The 18,091-nt window shown below is 36.8% G+C and overlaps 1 protein-coding gene and 1 long non-coding RNA gene across 2 annotated transcripts; one reads left to right on the top strand and one right to left on the bottom strand.

Annotated features, from left to right (window-relative positions):
- Window positions 1–968: 968 nt before the first annotated feature.
- On the top strand, window positions 969–3,440 carry LOC110934380. Its single transcript, XR_004892085.1, has 4 exons — window positions 969–2,317; window positions 2,400–2,461; window positions 2,563–3,085; window positions 3,175–3,440. It is a non-coding gene; the product is annotated as an uncharacterized LOC110934380 (long non-coding RNA).
- A 4,386-nt stretch (window positions 3,441–7,826) lies between these two features.
- LOC110935767 (uncharacterized acetyltransferase At3g50280) lies at window positions 7,827–9,733 on the bottom strand. The gene is made up of 2 exons (XM_022178114.2): window positions 8,781–9,733; window positions 7,827–8,315 (listed from the first exon to the last, which is right to left on the bottom strand). Exons 1-2 carry the CDS (start codon window positions 9,715–9,717, stop codon window positions 7,891–7,893), a joined length of 1,362 nt encoding a protein of 453 aa, XP_022033806.1. The 5' UTR covers window positions 9,718–9,733; the 3' UTR covers window positions 7,827–7,890.
- Window positions 9,734–18,091: the final 8,358 nt, after the last annotated feature.

Here is an 18,091-nt window from a genome sequence, read left to right as displayed (position 1 = left end):
GACCCGAAGTTTCATGGGTTGACCCGAACATGACCCGTGTAACCCGAACGTTTTAATTTTTTTTCTTAAATTTATATATATTAAAATTACAATTTACTTAAAAACACAAATGTATATAATAATATCATATCTAAATTATAAAATCTATGTTAGTTTCTCTTTTTAAGCTATAATCATGACATAAAATACACATCCCATTTAATTTATAACATAAAATATATTATAAAAATATAATATAGTATAAATGTGTTAAACGGGTCAACCCGCCAACCCGAGCAGGTTGACCCGACCCTGATCCGTTAACCTAAACGGGTTTGCGAGTTCAACCTGAAACTGACTCGACCCCGTTTAGACTAAACCTAACCCACAAAATTCGTGTTAGGTTCGTGTCGAATTTTCGGGTCGTGTAAAAAATTCACACCCTTACTTTATGATATTAATTTTCCCTCTAAACTCAAAAGTTTAATTTTTCAGTTCCCTCTAAACGAACTGTTCTCTCCCAGCCCCAAACCATTAGGGTTTCACCTAACCTACCGAAACCTTTGCTCTCCTCTCCTTTACTATTAGCAACCCTCTCATGGAACTCTACCAGTCCCTAAATATGTTCAGTTTAGGACATCTCCACAACTCTCTCTGGCTAGCACCTTTCAGTTGGGTTTAATCCATTATGTCGGTAACACGAATTTTAGTTTGTGTATGAATTACTCTCCTAAAATCGAAGGAAATTTCTTCTCTTACTTTGTGCATATCGGTTGGATCAGTGACCTAGAGCAATTGCATACAAAATAAGGAAAAGGTCGATTACATGAGCAATTGGTAAGAAAATTTCCCCAATCCTAAATGCGTATATGTGCTTCTAATAGTAAATCTGGCCTTTTCTTATATAAATCCGTTAAGTTTATTAGATAATTGCTAATGTACAGTATATATGGACTAGTGCCAATGATAGAAGCACCAAGGTTGAATTTTTAGGTTCAATTTTGTGGTTTCTGTAGTTCATTTTAAAAGGAAAATAAAAGAAATAGGCTTTATTAAGATTAAGGATTATATGTGTTTAGAAGGTTTTGTGGTTTCTGTAGTTCAATTTTGTGGTTCCTGTAGTTCATTGCCAGAGTTTATCACTGATACAAGGTTTTATTGCAGCTACTTTTATTGTGCTTGTTTCATCTCGTCACACAACATTGATAATTATGATCATGACCAGTTCTATATATGCCTTACAATATATTTTAGCTTTCAACTGTCGTGGCTGGCCATTTTGTTGTAGGTTAATGGGTACAGGTCAAAGCTGAGTTCGGTTAGAAACGCGCCATTGGGTACAGACCCATAAAACCAGTTAGCAACTGTCCAGATTTTTTAACCTTTTCATCATCGTATTCCACGAAAGCACTCCGTAAAACAAACACTCTGTATGTTTGCAGATGTTTTCCCAGAAGTGGATTCGAATGTAAACAATGCGTTTGATTCGACAAAAGCAACAGGTAAATCTAAAGCCGTGGCTGGAAAAGGTTTTATGGATTATGTTGAGGAAATCAAACAGAAGACTACTGTTACAGTTGTTGATATGATGAACACTTTATCTGATACTTTCCAGTCCTTTTTTGGCAGTTCACTGAAAGATGGGGTTACTGTGAATCCAAATGGAACCGCTGGCATATCTATGGAGCACACTGCTGTTGGAGCGACCCTTATGGGACTCGCTATCATGGTTATCAGTGTGGTTATTCTTAATCACTCATAATTTGTCGATTACGCTAATAAAGTTGTTTCGCTATAAATGCATATATCCAGTTTGTTTGAATCTTGTAATGAAACTTGGAAAATCTTGTTTTATGTTCGAACGATAAGCCCGTCTCATCCTGCTTTAACCATACATTGCCTCCTTTATTGTTCGCATCCTCAGCATCTTGTATCTTGTTATTCAGATCCCTAGAAACATCTGCAGAGGACGTTGTTTGGTTAACAACAGCATCAGCCGAATGCACCAGGTGAATGACCCTATTAACCTCATCAGCAGAAGACATATCAACATGATGTATATTCTGAATTCTGTTCTTGTTGTGTAAGGCCTGAATAGGAGGAGACGTAGTCCGTTGCAATAACTAGATCTCACAATTTAAAAAAATGTGCTTACATCCTGACATTGATTCATTTCTGTGATCTTACCCTTTGTGCTTTTAACATGTTTTGTTTATAGAGATGTTGAATTTTTAACAGTTGCAATATTGGCATGCATCTACTAGTTGCCTGCCTCTGTGTGCTGGTTTTCTTGTGCTGCATGGTTTGTCTCAGATTCGACCCGATCAAAAAATCTCAGGTTCCAATTTTTTAGTTTCGTTTATTAATTTCCGCACATTTACTGGATTGATTAGTTTGGTTACTAGTTATATGTTTGACAGGTGCAACGCCACTAGTTATATGTTTTACATGATCTCAACGTGAATATCGGGAGGACATTATGGTTAGTCTATTTTCAATCTCCTATTTTTACTGCAAACTTTCTTATAATACAAGATGATGGATTTACATCATATGAAACTTTTGTTATGTTCTATATTTCAGACCATGGTTTAATTGATGGGGGCACAAGTTTCGAAACCGCTAATTGTAACCAAGGTTACTCATCTTATATGCTACAAATTTGAAGGTGTGTTGTATTAACTTTAATTCACTTATGCATTTTCTCTAGGTGGCTTTTTTATCGAACAATATATTAAGAGCCTACCATGTTTACAGGTATGCGTGTGTTCTATTACTCCATCTAGAAGTGTAACTTCTAGTTAGCGGGTTTTAATTGATTAAAAAACTACATCAGTACAAAAATAGAGATTGCATGCTTCAAGAATTTACTTTGGGCATCTTTTGACCCTATTGACCCATTCATCATATTTTTAGCAATGTTTTAGTTCATCAATTGACCTGTCTAAGGCAGATGATAATTCAATTCGACTCATTATAAACCGAAGGGTAAACATTCTCATCACGAACTCTCTTGTTGTTATGGTGATGGCAATTGCGACAACTTGGGGTATTGAAAAAAGAACCCAATCTTTTGGCTGACGAGCTTAAAGTGATGTCAAAAGAAGTAAGTTTGCCTTTTGTTAACTGCTCTTCCATCTTTGATAGCTATGGTTATCAGATCTAATCAACTTAACATGAATTGTGAAATTTCAGGTTGAGTATAGTCAGTTGGTTGATGTAGCGACAATAAGTAGTAAGTGCTGGGAACTATGAAGTGGAAGTATGACTACTAAGAAAACGTTAACACGATGATTATTTAACTCGCATGAAGATTGTGAAAGAGATTCATGAAAACAATGAAGTTTTGAGTTTTTATTCTTACACTTGTTAGTTTATTTGGGTTATATGTTTGATCATTAGACTTAGATTGACACTTATTAGACATTTGGAATCTTTGGAAGATTGATTGAACTTTTAATTAAAAGTTTATTTTATGATTTTTACATTTTACAATTTTGTTTTTATTTTTAATGTAAATAAATGATAATTGTAATTAATTAAAATTAATATGATAAACGTCAATTTGATGTGATTTTTGTGGCAAAAAACATATGCCACTAAAAGCTCAAAAGTTTGTACTGGCAGATAAAAAAGTGCCACTAAAAGCCTAAAAACTTTGTGCGACACATTGAAAAAGTTCCACTAAAAGGCTTTAGCGTCAGCGCTTCTTGTGGCACTTTTTTTGTGTGCTGCCCATTCTTACAAGATTCTTTAGTGGCACTTTCTTGTTTTTCTGTGGCACTTTTTGCATGCCACTAGATGGCATTTTTTTTTGTAGTGGATGAAGCTCGTTCTCATGTTCGTTTCGCCTGGTCGCACGCCCAAAACGGACGCTCGTAGCCCAAGTTAGAGCCATTTTAGTGAAGCCCCTTTGGTTACACGATCTTGGGCCTCTAAATACAAAATAGCCCGCTCTTCCACACTTGGGCCCACATCACAAAGTATCACTTCCGATCAATTAAACCAATGTTAAAGGCTTATTCGTCAACTGATCCTAACTACTTAGGTTTTAAAGTTGGGATTTTAGTATCATTAATGGGGGTCTTGAGTTAATGTCAATTCGATAACTGTATTTCTCTACTACAATTTTGGTTTAAAGCTAAAAAAAGCGTTAAATTCTTATTAGACTTATCTAACGCTCAGTGACTTTTGTTGTGTTAATTTTGTAACAAACCATCGTTAGAGTTTAACATCAATCATTGTTTGTCTAATTCCGTCTTCTGTATGCTATGTATTATACCTAAGGACATACATACTTTCGTTTGGACTAGCGTGAAGTGATAAGAGCAAGGTTACAAAATGCTCTTAGACTGATATTCTGAGCATGTGACTATTAGAACAGGTGGATAGGGGCAGGCATGCAGACTTCTTTTTTATGACTTTTTTTACCTTTCAAATAAATAATAGAATAAAGTACAACTTGCCATCCTGTGGTTTGGTCCATACTGCATATTGACACCCTATCTTTCAACTTTTGCCAAATGACACCATGTGATGCTCATTTCATCACACATTGACACCTACTGTCAGTCAAACATCTGGTTGACTGTCAAAAATGGTTAAAAGACTATTATACCTACATGAGAGAGACACCAGACTATTATAATTTTGAGTTGTATTATGGGTTGTTTATGTATAATAAGAATGCGATGGATTGTTGGAGAGGTTGGATTTGGCGTTTGAAGCGTTGAAGGAGTTGTTTGGCATTTGTATGATGTTTTAAGGAAGCAGTTGTTTGGGACGAGGGGATGGGCTTTGGGGGGTTTTCAGAGGCCACCGGCATTGTCGAAGCTGCCTCCTAATGGGAATTGACTCGCATTGCCAACAGGCGTACCAGAATCCAGAGTCACAATCTGATTATGCTACAAGTTAATGGTATGTTAATCCGCTTAACGTTTAACATGTATGTTGGGGAATTTCGGTTTGCCGGATGATCAGAGAGGCGTGTAATCACTCTCAGATCAAATTATTTCGGTGGTTCACCCGAATAATTCAATCGGATACAACTATCATTTTCGAGAAATTGAACCAGTGTATGTTGTTTGTGCGAATTGTCTGAACCAGAATTGTGACCAAAATCTCAATACGAATTTTGGGGTTATCTTGCAGATAACTGCCTTTGGCAGTTATTTTCGAATTTTAATAAAATTGCATTAAAAACTGCCTTGAATTTTTGTCTGAAAATTGCAGCTCGACTAAAATATCTCCCGATTACACTAAAATATCTAACAATGTAATCAGTATTCATTATGTAGTGCAATAGGCATGTTAATGAACAAAGTTTAGTTTTTTTTGGTGATTTTTAGCATTATGGATGTTTTAAATTTCTGGGTGTTGCATAAGAAATAGTAAACATTCAAATTTAGTGTATTTTGTTCTTTGCATAGGTGGAATTTCATATCTTTTTTAACGAATAGCAATTACTCTACCCGGCCCTTGAAAGTTCCAGTATTGATGATTTGTCAAATATCTAAAAACACTCTTTGCTATAAAGAAAGTTGAGGAATCTTATGATTATGAACTGAAATTGACCCTTAGGCATATTTTAAAAACAAGATAACTAATATATCATTTCTGTTAAGCAACCAGTCCAATTGTCGTTTCTATTCAAAATTTATCATTGACGTCAATTAAATAAATTAAACAGTATCTAAGTAACTAGTAACTGATGGTGAGGATAATGGTGGTGAGTGGTGGTGATGATGGAGGTGGTCAATCACAGGGGTGCATACTCCAAGAGATAAAGGGTTTAGGATGTGAGATTACCCTTTTACTTCTGCATCAAACGGTCAACCTAACCGTTGACTGATGGTAGGAGTCATTTGGCAAAAGTTGAAAGATATATAGAGTGTCAGTATGCTATATAGACTAAGCCACTGCGTGACAAATTATACTTTACTCTAAATAATATACTAAATATGAGACAACTTATACTTTACTCTAAATAATATACTAAATATGATAAGTATATTTTCACCAAGTTCTAACCCTTTTAAATAGAATTGTTTAAGGTAATGCGTAGTGGGGCGTTTTGGCCCCTTATAGCGCGTAATGGCGCCGGCTACACCACCCCAAAGGGCGCTATGCCCAAAAAAATTTTTGAAGCGCTATATTTTTCGCGGCGTGAAGAGGAAGCATTTTGAATTTTTGACCGTTTACAAACGGTCACTTTAATAAAAAAAAAATCAATTTATTTTTCAAACTTTCCTTTAAATCATTCTCCTCCCCTATTTTTTTACCACACACACTCAAACATTCTCATCTCTTCCATATTTTTTTTAAAATTCTTGATATTTTATACAATGCATCCATTCAACCGTGGCTTCATTCCTCCCCGATCTAGTGCGGACCCAAACCAAAGTGGTAATCCTACTCGCCCCGTGGCGCCGGTTCCCACTAGACCCAACCCTTTCGGCCCCCGGTTTTCTCGATTACAATCAACAAAGTCCCGGGTTCATGAATCTTTTGAACCAACCGCTATCATGGGACCCTAATCTCTACGGGTGGAACCCAAATCAAAACACGGATGGGATGGGGTCGTCTCAAGCGTTTGGGTCGGCTCAAGCTTTCGGCTCCCCACTACACGAACCCGATATTGTTCCGGAGACGCAACCCGAGGTACCGGATACGCAACCGGAGACGCAAAAAGGAAAAGGAAAAGCAAAACGGGCACATAAAAAGAAAGTGGAAACCAACACCCGAGCGAAAAAAAAATGTGATAACGTGGGAGCCCGAAAGGAGCGGATTGAAAAAAAAAATATAATCTTTGATTGTGTAATTTTTTTTATGCTAGTTTAATGTTTTTTTTTTCTAGTTTAATGTTTTTTAATTTTATTGTACTTTTTTTTATTTAATAAAATGAATTTTATTTTTAAAAAAGTTACAAATGAATTAAAAAAATAAAAATTAAAAAATGAGTAATGATTACACAGGGGTTTTATGACTACGGCCTCAAATTGCATAACGCCCCATAAAGCCCCGGGGTGACGTGACATGCCACATGTTGCATAACGCCCCTAAAAGGCTTTATGACTACACATGCCCTAAGAGAATTCTATGCGTTTGAAAGTACTTTTGAAATATGAAAACGAGTTAGTTTAGGTTTTTTTTTTGGTTACTATAATGGGTAAATGTAGCGTCTCTCTAGAGAGGCTTTAGCCTTTTTTTATTATATCTTTTCCATCATAATTTCTAAATGGATATAACTTTTTCATATGATAATATATATATTTTTTTTAATTACACCAAATTAAAAATGATAAAATGCTCTTTAATTTTGCGTAATTTAAAAAAATATTATTATATGAAAAAGTTGTGTTCGTTTAAGAATTGTGGTGGAAAAGAAAAAAAGTAAAAGGCTGAAGCCTCTTAGAGACGCCACAGAAGGTGGTGTAACGTCTCTAAGAGACGCCTCAAGTGACTATTTTTGTAATAGGTGTGGGTCAATAGCTATTTTCGTGATTTTCCCTTTTATTTTTTATATTTTTGACTTTTTTTCCAGGTGGTTTTCCGTTTTTGATTTTTTTTCCAGATGGTGTTCGGTTTGCAGGTATTGCTTTTAAGTACTTTCTCTGTTGTTGTGTTTGCGCTTGCCGATGTACGTCTCTTTATACACCATTCAAATGATGACACGTGTATGTACGACTGTAGCACCGACCTTTCTTTTTAAGAGTCATATAAATCAGTATAAAACTCCACTTAAAATGGGTATACACCTAAATAAGAAAAATACTAAAAAAAATCATAAATGCTTATTAAAGCTTAGAAATTTATTCATTACCTTAACTCAATAAAAAAATCATAAATGCTTATTAAAGCTTAGAAATTTATTCATTACCTTAACTCAAGAAGTTTAAAAATTACATTTAATTAGTGAAAATATTCATTAAAAATAGTCGAGAATTCTTCATCAGACTCGAAAGCAGCCATGTGTTCCGGCAACAGGCAGACTTCCAAATCAATGCTTCCTCCGCCCTCCCGTCCGGAATACGACGTCACCTTTCCATCAAACTTATTACCATACCCACTTAAAACCGCCAATGCTTTCCCCAATCCAAATTCGTTTCCATACATGTCAAACCTAGGCGAGCTCCCCATATATACACTATTTTTGTCAAAATGCACCCTCGCATTTACGACACACGGGCTCTTCACCCACGCATCCATCCCTTCCTTAATTCTTTTATCACTATGGCTTGCCACAGCTTCGTGCAACCGTAATGCTGCCCACCCGACACCATGATCAACTAACTCTCTCGCCGTTGTTGTTGCCCTCACCGTCTGAACCATATTACCTAGAGTTTGGTAGATCCCGGTCAGGATAAACTGTATTCATCTCAAATTATGTTACAAATATATATATTCACACAAACAAGAACAATTTTTTAGAAATGTGTAATCTTGAAATAATGGGATTTGCTATTCAAAAATAGGTTGTTGCGTAGCTTGTTGTACATTTACCTGTCATTCTTATATAATTTTCTGTCGTTAATAAAATTAAAATGAGGTACATTTTAAAACTTTTTCAAAACCCCATTTAAAAAAGGGGGTGGCGGCGCAACTTGTTGCCCGACTACCTGCCATTGCTTTGTAATTGCCCTTTTCGTGTGGAATGATATGAGCCGATTGGTATATTTAAAAAATTAAAAGTTTTAAACATACCCTAATCTAGTCAAACTATTGCAAAACTAATAAAAAAAACAAGTTCCAGAAAATAAACTAGAAAGCTAACTTAGGTTCATTCATGTGCTTAACATTACCGAAGTAATTTTCAGGTAAAGGTGGGGATATCCTGCTTCTATTGTTAATGGCCATCATGCAATCGGTTTCTTGATCTGCTGGAACCCGCCGGGCGCGTGTCACGCACCTCCACACAAGGGCCGAGAGCGACTGTAAAGAGGAAATCTTTGTCGTATTACACTCCGAATTCGCTTTCGCCTTGAGTTTAGCGAGCGAATCCGACGAGAAGTGAAAGATTCGTTCCCTCAACATTGGGCGGTTTGATCTATTGATGTATTCATCTTCATGGCTAAACGGGAGGTTGACAATCGGGTCGGATCCTGTTGGAATCCATCTGTCAAGGATTGGAGGACGTGAGATGTGAGTTAAATGACTGTTTTGCCCTTTGGATTTGAACATTTCTGACCAGGAGTTGATGAAATGCCAGTACGAGGTTCCATCAACTAACATATGGTTGATGGAGCATCCTATATAGATAGCGTCTACAAGTTTTGTCACTTTTACAGACAGTAACGAGAGTTTGTGACCGTCGTTATTGACAGCTTGGTGATGATCGAAAAGTGACTGAACAACCAACGGCACATCCGTGGGCGTAAGGATGTCATCCACGGTTAGATTAACAGCCGAATGGATAAATCTAGCCCCGGGGCTATTCTCGGGGTTCAAAAACACGGTTAAAGAAGGCGGGTTTTCGTGTTTTATAGTGGCTAAACGGGCGGCGAGCGGGTGGAAATGAGTAAGTGTTGTGGAAAGAGACTCTTTGAGGTCATCCAAGAAGGTGGCTATAGAGAAATCTTGATTTTCGGGCAAGCGAAAAAGGAGACCGGTTTGAATGTAGTTAGCAGTAAGCATGAGGAGATCCCATGGTGAGAAGTAAAAGGGTTTCTTTGCTGCTTCTGATACGAATTTTGGGTTGATGAAGCAGTCTGAAATGATTTCAACATTTGGAGAATTCATTGAAGAAAGTGGATAGTTGTTCGATAATTGATGAGTTTGGACGTTTGGTGCATGCTGGTCCTTATGCTGATTTGGGTGCCAGTAGGTATTGATTTGTGGAAGTTTTTAATTAGACATTAAGTATAAAAAAATCATCACTAACTTCACGATGTCATCTTTATTATAATAAACGTCTTAAGTTAGTTAAGACAATAAAACTATTTTAAATTTGATAGCATTATTGTTGGAGTTAATAGATGGATATATCGGGTGGTTCTGCTGGTGGCAGGATGATACTCCAGGGTATGTCAGTCATCCAAATTTGCTATTAAATAAATAGTTTTTTTTTAACGGCTAAACTTATTTTCCCCATACTATACTAAATTATACACTCCTCACAAGAATTGAATCTTGGTCTCTTCGCAAGAGGTAATTCCTCTTGACCATTAGGTCAAAGTATAAGTATTGTTAGAGTTAATTGATACTCTAGTGTTCCGCTGGTGATACGATAATACTCTAGTGGTCCGTCAGTAATCCAAATTTGCCGTTCAAGAAAAAATTGAACACTTAAAAATCAAAGTAATTCATGTTCATGCTCTTCACTCCAGCCTTCATAGGTGCCTGCAAGACAGATGGAGAGATAATTGTCGGCCTAGGAGAGGGTGGGATGAAAGGACTAGGAAGTTAAAACAATGATATTAAGAAAAAGTTTTAACTTTAAAATTTAATTGCGATTCACTTCAAAGAATTGCATAATGACACATAACAGTAGACATTTACTCCATCATTATTCCCATTGATGTATCTTTGCAAATTATCTATACAGCGAAATAAGATAGACTTTGTGTTTGAGCATTCTTCCTTCTTTTCTTTTCACCTTATCAGCACATTGCTCTTCAGAAGTTTTTGATCTTTTCATATCCTGCTTGCCTAATGCCGCATAAACACGCTCAGGTTTATGCAGTGGCGAAACTTGAAAATTTCCACTGGGGGGTCGGAAGTAACCGGACCTAAAAATTCTATATAAGTAATTTTTTTTTATAAAACCAGGGGGTCGAAAACGTATATACCTAAAAGATTCTATACGAAACGTACATACATAACACTACTGAGTGAAAAGTTCGTCGGGGGGTCGGGCGCCCCTCCCGGCCCCTTGAAAGCTACGCCCCTGGGTTTATGGACATTTTCTAGAGTTGTTCAAACAACTCAAGATCAATCTTCGGTTTGTCGAGGTACTCTAGCATATGCCTAAATATATTAAGTTAATTCTTAAACGGTCTCCTTTCTAATAAGAAGAAGCTAGAAGAGTCTCGAGAGTTGAGAGTTACTCTGAATGAAGGATGTTCTGCGGTGCTCCAGAACAACCTGCCTAACCTGCCTGAGAAACTAGCAGATCCAGGTATTTTTACGATTCCGTGTCTGTTTAGCAGCTCTCCTATAAACCACGCACTGGCTGATCACAATGCCAGAGTCAATCTGATGTTATATTCTTTTTTTAAGAAGCTAAACTTTGGAGATCCAGTTCTAACGTGCATGAGCACATCGTTTGCTGACAAATCGGTAAAATATCCACGGGGAATAGTGGAAAACTTGTTAGTTATAAAGTAGACAGATTTGTCTTCCTCGTGGATTTCGTTGTTCTTGATATGGAGGTTGATGATAGAGTTCCATTCATCTTGGGACGCCCCTTCTTGCACATTGCCAAGGGATTGATTGGCGTCTTTGACGGTAAGATCACACTTCGTGTAGGGGATGAAACCGTCACCTTTGATGTCATAAATTCTATGAAGAATTCAAGTGGTTAGGATGATTTTGTTTTCTCTCTTGATACTTCCAAAACTCATACAAATCATTGCATATACCACGTCTGTGGGGCAGACCCGCTAGACACGCAGCACCCAACGGTGCTCGAGGTCTGCATTAAAACTGAGAAAGTAGAAGATAAACCCTCGGTGAAGGCACCACCATCCCATGACCTTAAGGAACTACCATCATATGTGGAGTATGCTTCCTTGGATGGTGAGGCTAGAATATCCGTCAAAACTGTTGTTAGATTGATGAAGAAGGAGAAGATGGAATGTGCGAATGAAATGCATGTACCGTCTTGGGAGGAGAAGTTTGGTGATAAGTTGGTAGGTTTATCAGCTCTTGAAAAAGGAAGAGAGTTTGACCATGTTGAGGACCTTGAATGTTTAGAGAAATTACTTGCAGAAGAACCAACAAAGGAGATCAAACATACACCAGACCAAGAAAAAGAAGAGGAAGTTGTGGAGATGGAAAACGAATTATACGATAACAGGTTGGAGACTATGAAGGAAACTAAGTGTAGGGATAGGGTGTTAGTTGGTGATTCACATTTGAAACTATTCCCTAGTGAGCTTAAGAGTAGATGGAGAGGACCACACACAGATAGTTCGGGGAAGGTGTTAGAGGAAGATGAGTGGAAAAAGTTTAGTTCAGTGTCTAAGATCTAAGAAGGAGACTTACTGTGGGGATAGTATTTTGGTGTGTAATTCACTTTATAACTATCCCATAACTTAGTACAGGTCGACTTGAAAAGATGGAGAGTTTTTGAAGAAGGGCTATAGTACGAGTGATTGTGTTAGGAGCCCGACTGTTAGTTGCGGGGGTGATTGGGATCTTAAGGATCCCCCGTGAGTGTCGATAGAATGAGTTGTCTTGGGATTAACAACCAAGTTGTAGAGTTTGTATAGGGTTATGCGTAAGGCCCAAATACGTATTTGACAAAAAGTCGCAGTGAAAATTCGTGCCATAAAATTTCTTTCATTACAAACGTCTTGACTTACTTGAAAGTTCGTTTTAATATGTATCTTTTACAAAAATAAAGTATAAGTCCTATTTACTAAAGTACATACTCAATTATTCCCGTACAATCTATTTTGTGACTCGATCTTTGATCTCTATTCCTCGTGATAACCGTCCGTGATTCGTACAACCTGCACTCACCACATACATTCATAACATTAGTATACAATACATAAGCAAGATTCAATCTCGTACATTTCCCATTTCGTTATCTTTCTAACTTTAAGCATTTCATCTGCGTATCCATATCCTGGTGAGGCTTCAATAATGTACCTGCATTACTTTTCATTCTCAAGGCACACTATTAATAATGTATTACTCGACGTATCTAAATCATGCATACATACATTCTTACGTGCATACATACACATCTACATACGTACATACCTTCCTATATCTCTACATACATGCATACACTCATACACTCATACGTACCTTCATATATACCAAAATACACATCTACATACGCACATACGTTACTACGTCTCTACATACATACATATACACATACGTATCTTCACATATACATAAATACACATCTACATACGTACATACATTACTACGTCTCTACTTACTTGCATACACTCATACGTGCCTTCATATATACTTAAATACACGTCTACATATGTACATACACTCTTACGTACACGTTCAAGATCTTACATACCTCTTATATATCCATACATTAATTACACGGTACTTAGACTTAGATTTATAGCCCATAAACGTCAAAGGAACGATCAAAATCATGTTTGTGAGGCCCGCCGTGGTCCACGGATAACAAACCGAAGCCTACTATTCCCAAATCAACTTGGATAACAAATTTCAGGTTTTTGAACATGGGGAGGCCGTCGGCGACGGCCCTTGCAAGTGCCCGTAGCCCAAAACTTCCGTAGACAGCCAAATAACCCGTCAGCCAAAAACTGACTTTCTAGAGCCCGTCGGCGACGCCCTCTAGAAAATGCATTTTTCTGCAGCTCCGTTTCGTCGTTCTTATGCACTAAAACGCGCATAACTTTTGAACCGTTTACCCGTTTAACCTCCCATTTCTTCCTACATGCTTGTAAATTCACATTCTATCATATGAACTTGAAATCCAACATCCGGTTTAAGGAAAATATTCACTTAAGGCTCTCGTCTTTATATATCCGCTTTCACTTATTCGACCCGTTCATGTTTTCGTCAAACTACTCATTTGTTTTAACCCAAAACTTACATAAACGTTATAACTATAATACTTTTACATTATCCGGGGTTCGTACTTGGGATTTATGCACTCGATACCTGGTATGCGTTAAACCTATTCATGTCATTCATTTATACGAAAGCAAACTTTGTTAATACAATTTCAAATGCGAAATTGTTTGTCTATTAACCATGACTCACAACCGAGTCTTTAGACTATTAATCCGTGTCTCTGATTCTTGATTAACGTACTTATGTACAATTCTACCCATACCCGGTTATAGTACCGTAATCAATTACTTATACAACCCTTCCGGTATAGTAATAAAACCACATTTTTGACTTCGGCCTACTTAACGTAAATCATCAATTTCATACAACCCTTCTTATTTGACATCAATTATCATGCCTAATTAACTAGAACATAACCTTACTTAACAAACTAAGAAGTGATTCGGAAATCACTTACCTCGTGCGTTCGAGTTCATGTCATTTATCTTGCCTCCTTTTGATCCGTTAACCTTCTATGCTTTTATCCGTCTTGATATGATCCCTATACTTTCACATCATCGCAATCACATTCTTATTAGCATACATGATTACGCATGTTAACGATCATATCAAATGCATATTTCCCATTTGACTTTCATTAATCGATTCTAGCAAACATAAGACATATTCCCAAATTCACATCCTTTCAAATTTATATAATTCACCATGTCATCCCATATAACGCGTATTGATGTAACATGTACCGTACGACTTCCTAATATCCTACCTTTACAACAACAAGTTAAATTATGCTTCCTATGTGTAGTTGACTTTCAGAAGTCAACGGTTTATCATATGAACTTCCGACTTATCCACATATATCTTGTAACATCATTTATGTTATATCAATGACACACTATACATCTCTTACTCACGATGCAAATGTGCTCACAATCACATAATCACCTAATTTTATACCCATTCACATACATATTATGTTCCACCCACACTAGCATTTTTATTACTTCATAATTAACACCTTAACACATATTAGCTAACCAACATCATTCCATTATTATCCCCTTACACAAACCTCATACGCTTCACATTTAGTGTTCATTTAATTCATAATTTCAATTAAGAAATTAGTCAAGCATACGGTGAACATCATACCATTACAACATAGAGTACAACCTTCTAATGTACACTTTTTAACAAATCATGTTTACAATCAAAATTCCACATGAACTCGATCTAAAACACACTTCTCATGTTAGTTTACTAACAAACACATCATTATCACTCTTTATACATATTGACCCACAACTTGCATACAATTTCCTATATTATTGTCACATAGACATTTCATCAAACACTTGGTGTGCGTACTACTATCTAAGCATAATGTACAAGTATATAAAGCATATCTCTACTAGTTCATCTTCACATAACATTTACAGTCATTTTATTATACATGATTATTTCATCCTACATCAATCTATTCACCATTCATGTATCACAAACAAGATTACTCATCTAAAATTCACATATATGATTTTACTTGATTATCATACTTATACTAACTTCTTAACAATTGGGTTTTTGCTATAATCTTACCAAATCACCAAAGCCAAACATAAATTTTGCCCTAATCCATAATCTTAACCTCCAATTACACAAAGTGTTTCATAAACTCATGATTCAGGTGAAACCCAACTCCTACAATTCATCAAAACACAAAATTGAACTTACCACTCTATTGGGTATGTTGAGCTACTCGAAAATTTGAAGACATGCAATCATTTAACATCGCATTTCCTTGATGATTTGATGAACTTGCAAGAACAAGGGTTAACCCTTGTTTTCCCCTGCTCTGATCGATCCAAAACACGCACCAGGGTGTGTGTTTTTGGTTTAAACCTTTTTAATCCCTTTTTAATTATAATTTTTCACATTAACCCCCTCCAAGATTGATAAGTGTTTAATTCAAACATTTTTCATGATTTTTATTAAACTTAACTTATTCTCCCAATAAATATTTTTGGGGTGTTACATTATGTGTTTATTTTTCGTTTTATTTTGCTTTTATATATCTATCTTTTTGGTTTGTAGGATTACGTTTTTGTTTCATATCGGTTTTTCGGTTAGAGTCGATATTATGATTAGGTTTGCTTTAATTGTTTTTGTTTGTGCATGTTTGGATTTTGTCGCGTACGTGATATCCATTTGGGTGGAGATTTTTGAGCTTATATCATTATGTCAGGGGCAACCTTGGCTTGTTAGTTAATGATTGCGAATTGAATGCTATACGAATGTATTGTGTAATAGAGACATGTGCAGTTGTCACTGATTTTTATCCTGATAAGCTAAGTCCTTTCCAATTCATTGTATTTTTTTTGTATATCCTTTTTAGGTTTTTATTCTTCTTTATTTTTAGTTGGTTTTCTACATTGAGGACAAGGTGTGATTTAATTGTGGGAATACGAAACTACGTTTAAGTGGATTTGTGTCGCAAAAATTAAAAACACAAAAAAAAAAAACTAATAAAATTAAGTAAAAAATGAAATATATTGAAAAATGTTCTTGAAATAAATTTTTTTTGCAAATAACTGGAAAAGGATTGAAAATTTGGAATTTTTGGTTTTCAAAATAAGATATAAATAAGATAATAATTGATAGAAGATGTTTTTTTTCTGGATATGCTGGTAGGCTCAGCCGACTTAGGGGTTCTGTAGTTGCAATTAATATAACTAATTTAAAACTCGTAAGTCTTATGGGTTATCAATTAATAATACATCCACCATCCATGCAATCCATAGTAAGTTTAATTCCAAATACATGTGGGTTTTTGTTTGCAGTGGTTGGTGAATCTATAAGGTTTAAACCTAAGTCTCAAAAGCTTGATTCAGGATTAGGTAGAACTGTAGATTTTAAGTGTGAGATCCATAGACTAAATGTTAACTTGAATACAAAGGATACGCATGAAAGGGGCCTGATGGGTTGGCGGTTGGGTTTAACTGGATCACCATACCGGTAATATAGTTTAAATGCCATTATATATATGTAATTAAGTAATCTAAGTTTTTGAAACCATTGATCTTGGTTCTGATTCCATTGTAAGTTTTTTTTCGGGGATGAAAAAAAGATAAGTATAGGGATGTTTGATGTGTTGCAAAACAAATCTTATTTTTCTTGTATTTTATATATATTTTTGATAGTTTTCGAGTCGTTTTTGGTCATTTATAGCATGTACATAGTGGATTGTTGTTTTGCAGGTGTTCGAGTGCAAAAGGAGCGGAAATTGAGTTTAATCATAAGGAAACGATCATACGAGGAAAAACTGAGGAGATCAGGTACCTGACCTCGCGGAGGATGCCCACATTGAGGATATCAGTTACCTGCCCGTTCATTTCTCTGGTTTTTTCTGCACCTAGGCTCCGCTTCCTTTGACCGATTAGCTCTATTGATGGGAAAGTGAAAAGTTTATGTTTTGTTATGTCGCGTGGGACCCTACCCATGTCTGAGTGTTGCCATGCGTAGATATCCATAGTGCGAAACAGGAGCTATTTCAGGTGAGAGAAAATGTTCTTTGTTGGTGGGACCCAAGGTGATTGTCTGCTCCGGAAATTTGGGGTTGAGCGCCCACATCTCTGGCCACTGTAGGCTTGGCTGTTTTAGCAAGGCAGGCTTCTTTAGTTGTGAGACACTCTTTCTTCACGTAGATGAATGTGTCCCCTATTTCAGTTGGGAAACCTATCCTCGTGAGCGTGGTTAAGGCTACCATGTTGAAATCTCCCACGACATCTCTGCCAAGGAGGATGGTGTGCCTTGACTGTGATTGTAGGACAATGAAGTCTACATTCTCGGTTCTTGTATGCTTCATGTCACTATGCGTGTCTGGGAAGAAAATTTGGCCAAGTGGCAGCACCGTTTCATTACAGAACCCAGTCAAGGGAGTTTTGACAGGCTCAAGGCAGGCCTTGTCTTCCGCATCAAGCGGATTGAAGCACTGCTCATAAATGATGTTTGTAGTTCTCCCTCCGTTCATGAAAACGTAGTGAGACCTGTAGTGGCCTACTACACATGTGATGGCCAGCTGCCTGCTGTCGCTGGGACCGCCGCGCACCATATGGAAAGTAACATGTTGCTCTCGCCAGTTGGCAGTTTGTGGGTGTTTTCTCTTGTTGTTTTTGTTGTTATTGCGAGGCTTCTTTCTCCCCTGGATCATATAGGTTCCAAGCGTGCAGATCTTTTTCTTGTTGGATCTGTCATCTTTGTGTTGATCTATGTTGTGGGTGTCTTTGTGGACACCCTGGAGAAGATGTGCAAGCTTCCCGGACCTGAGTGCAGATTTGATCTCCATCCGCAGGCTAAAGAAATTGTTTGTGGTGTG

This window comes from Helianthus annuus, chromosome 4, assembly GCF_002127325.2.
Source record: "Helianthus annuus cultivar XRQ/B chromosome 4, HanXRQr2.0-SUNRISE, whole genome shotgun sequence".
Classification (NCBI taxonomy): domain Eukaryota; kingdom Viridiplantae; phylum Streptophyta; class Magnoliopsida; order Asterales; family Asteraceae; genus Helianthus; species Helianthus annuus.
This window is presented reverse-complemented; position numbering and strand designations above follow the sequence as displayed.

What these genes read in the sequence shown, in the direction of transcription:
- LOC110935767 (XM_022178114.2), bottom strand. Translation starts at nt 9,717, where the DNA reads ATGAATTCTCCAAATGTTGAAATCATTTCAGACTGCTTCATCAACCCA. An exon ending in TTTACCTGAAAATTACTTCG is followed by an intron (nt 8,316 to 8,780) that starts GTAATGTTAAGC and finishes ACCAAACTCTAG; the next exon opens with GTAATATGGTTCAGACGGTG.